The sequence below is a fragment of the Sinocyclocheilus rhinocerous genome, unplaced genomic scaffold, assembly GCF_001515625.1.
Source record: "Sinocyclocheilus rhinocerous isolate Xijiao unplaced genomic scaffold, SAMN03320098_v1.1 scaffold200, whole genome shotgun sequence".
NCBI classification, from domain to species: Eukaryota; Metazoa; Chordata; class Actinopteri; order Cypriniformes; family Cyprinidae; genus Sinocyclocheilus; species Sinocyclocheilus rhinocerous.
The window spans coordinates 608,593-611,023 of NW_015641014.1; the positions used below are offsets into that span (position 1 = coordinate 608,593).

Genomic DNA, 2,431 nt, shown 5'->3' on the forward strand with positions numbered 1-2,431 from the left:
TACACTTGAAGTGGATTGGTCTCTCTAAGCGAGATCCCAATTCGCCGGTCAATACCGATGTGACGTCTCCATTCCCTCCTTCAGGGAACGAGGGTTACATACATAACCAAGACGTTTTTCACAACTAAGAACTGACTCAGTCATTCATTCAGAAGTCGAACTACACTGGTCGTTATGTATGTTGATTCACTAAAAAGAAGCGACTCACAAGAAGCATTCGTTCAGAAATCAGACTACTTTGCAATATGCCTTTGATTCACTAAAAAGAACCGATTCACAAGAAGCATTTGTTCAGGAATCTGACTACACTGGTTGCGAAATATGCTTATAATTCACAAAAAATAACTGATTTATGAGATGCATTTGTTCAGGAATCAGACTACACTGGTAGAGGAATATGCTTTTGATTCACTAAAAAAAGCGGTTCATGAGACTCAGATTCAGATTGTGGTGCTACTGTAGTGCAGGAAATTGTCAAAGTACTTTAAAACGGTATTTATATCGCCCTATTTTATTGTTAACTGATCCAGAATAAGAATTGGTTATCAATCCTATTATAAATGCACCTTATTATTATTATTAATTAACAGCATTAAATATCAATTAGACATATACTCAGAAGACTAAATAATCCATACAAATTCATATGCAAGGCTGCAAAGTCTTCTGTTGTGGCCTCTTTAAAAATGCATCAACTTTAAAGTTCTGTTGAAGCTCAAGAAGATTAGGTGTCCCATATTTCCTTAGTGCGAGGCAGTTAGGCTTGTTAATAGGGGTTCTCTGTTGGATCTTTCACCTGAGGCTGAAGGAAGAAGCTGACGGCAGTAATCTGATAAATAATCACAGAGGAAAGATCAGATGGCACTGAAAAATTCAGCACAGGTGTCCAATGCAGGATCTTAGAAACACGGCAGTGCTGAGAGCTCTAATGGGCGCCTAAAAGCACTATTAGGCCATACGTGTCGAAGTGACCTTTTTTTTTTACACTCCTTTGGTAGGTCTTTTATGTTTAATGGCTTCTTTTTGCTTGCTAAAAGCCATTTGACACATCCATCAACTCTTCTTGCTAAAGATGGATAAAAATGGAAAGAATTAGACAGAATAGAAAAAATCTAATATATAAATACCTGCTAGTGTGCGAGGTATCGTCAGCAGTGACTGGTGGACTAATGGATCATCTGAAGAGTTCATCAAGAGGAGAGGAACGCTGATCTGATATGAGAGACATAAGATTATGGTTTTCAAAAGAACAATATGACTTAATATAACTGGCTTTCAACAATGTTACTTACATTGTGAATATAATGCACACAGCTTTCCTTCTCATAGTACTCCTTTAGGGAGTTGTGTCCATGAAACTTCCTAATAGAGACATACATTTTGAAAAGAATCATTATGGGAACATAAAATGCAGTCAGAAGTGTCTTATGAAAGCTTTTAAAGTACCTCATAATGTTGTCATCAATCTGCATGAGTGAAGTGGCTGTATACAGGCGGCTGAGGTCGGCAGCCTCCATATTGCTAGAGCTCATACCAAATAAACTTGCCCTACAGGACAGATTTACTTGACTCAGTTTCACAAGGGATAATTAGGGATATAAAGAAATTGGTTGCCAGGAACAAGTGTCAATCATACAGTTTAGTGGCCATTATCATTGATCAATCAGAGTCAGATATTTCACATGAATAAGGACTTACCTGTGAGATAGAATTATTTTTTTCATGTTGTCCGCCATGAGGAAGTTGTATAGTCTCCTGCACTGATCCCACTGTAGAAATGTCTCCTGAGCCCTAAAGACAAACAAATAAAACAGAAAACCAAGTTGTCAAAATTACATATTTAAAATGGTATATTAAGTACATAAGTTAAAAATACTTTCTCACCTCAAAGCACTATATCCTTGGCAGACGCTGACACAGCACAGCACTCGCTCCTGATTGGCTGGATTCTCACCCAGGTACTTGCAGGCGATGTTCCCTCCCAGACTGAAGCCCACCACGATGAGTTGAGTTTGTGGGAATGTGCGTTTAATGTAGCCCACCATGGCTGAAAACTCCCAGGTACAACCTTTAACACAGTGTATAATGGTTAATAAACCATAGTTAAACATAATAGAAATAAGCATTCAGTGGTTGCTGTACATTTTCTATAGAAAGATAAGTTTATTTAAATTATAATTTAAAATTCTAAAGAATATATATGATTTAATTAGACATTGTTAATATACATACAGTACATATATACACTACCAGTCAAAAGTTTTTGGACAGCAAGATTTTAAATGTTTTTTAAAGAATTCTCTTCTGCTCACCAAGCCTGCATCAGTAATCAGTAATATTGTGAAATATTTTTACTATTTAAAATAACTGCTTTCTATTTGAATATATTTTAAAATGTAATTTATTCCTGTGATTTCAAAGCTGAATTTTA

The 2,431-nt window shown here is 36.2% G+C and overlaps 1 protein-coding gene across 6 annotated transcripts in view; it reads right to left on the reverse strand.

Annotated features, from left to right (window-relative positions):
- The window catches only part of abhd2b (abhydrolase domain containing 2, acylglycerol lipase b), a 9,734-nt gene that overhangs the window by 4,441 nt on the left and 2,862 nt on the right, over positions 1-2,431 (reverse strand). For 5 of the 6 annotated variants that reach the window (XM_016569890.1, XM_016569889.1, XM_016569888.1 and 2 more), the window contains 5 exons: positions 1,885-2,068; positions 1,699-1,791; positions 1,447-1,548; positions 1,293-1,362; positions 1,128-1,212 (listed from right to left, as the gene is read on the reverse strand). In XM_016569890.1, the coding sequence (XP_016425376.1) occupies positions 1,128-1,212; positions 1,293-1,362; positions 1,447-1,548; positions 1,699-1,791; positions 1,885-2,068 (534 nt within the window). Of the gene's footprint in view, positions 1-588; positions 830-1,127; positions 1,213-1,292; positions 1,363-1,446; positions 1,549-1,698; positions 1,792-1,884; positions 2,069-2,431 lie in introns of those variants that run through there. The other variant, XM_016569891.1, reaches the window with a different exon arrangement.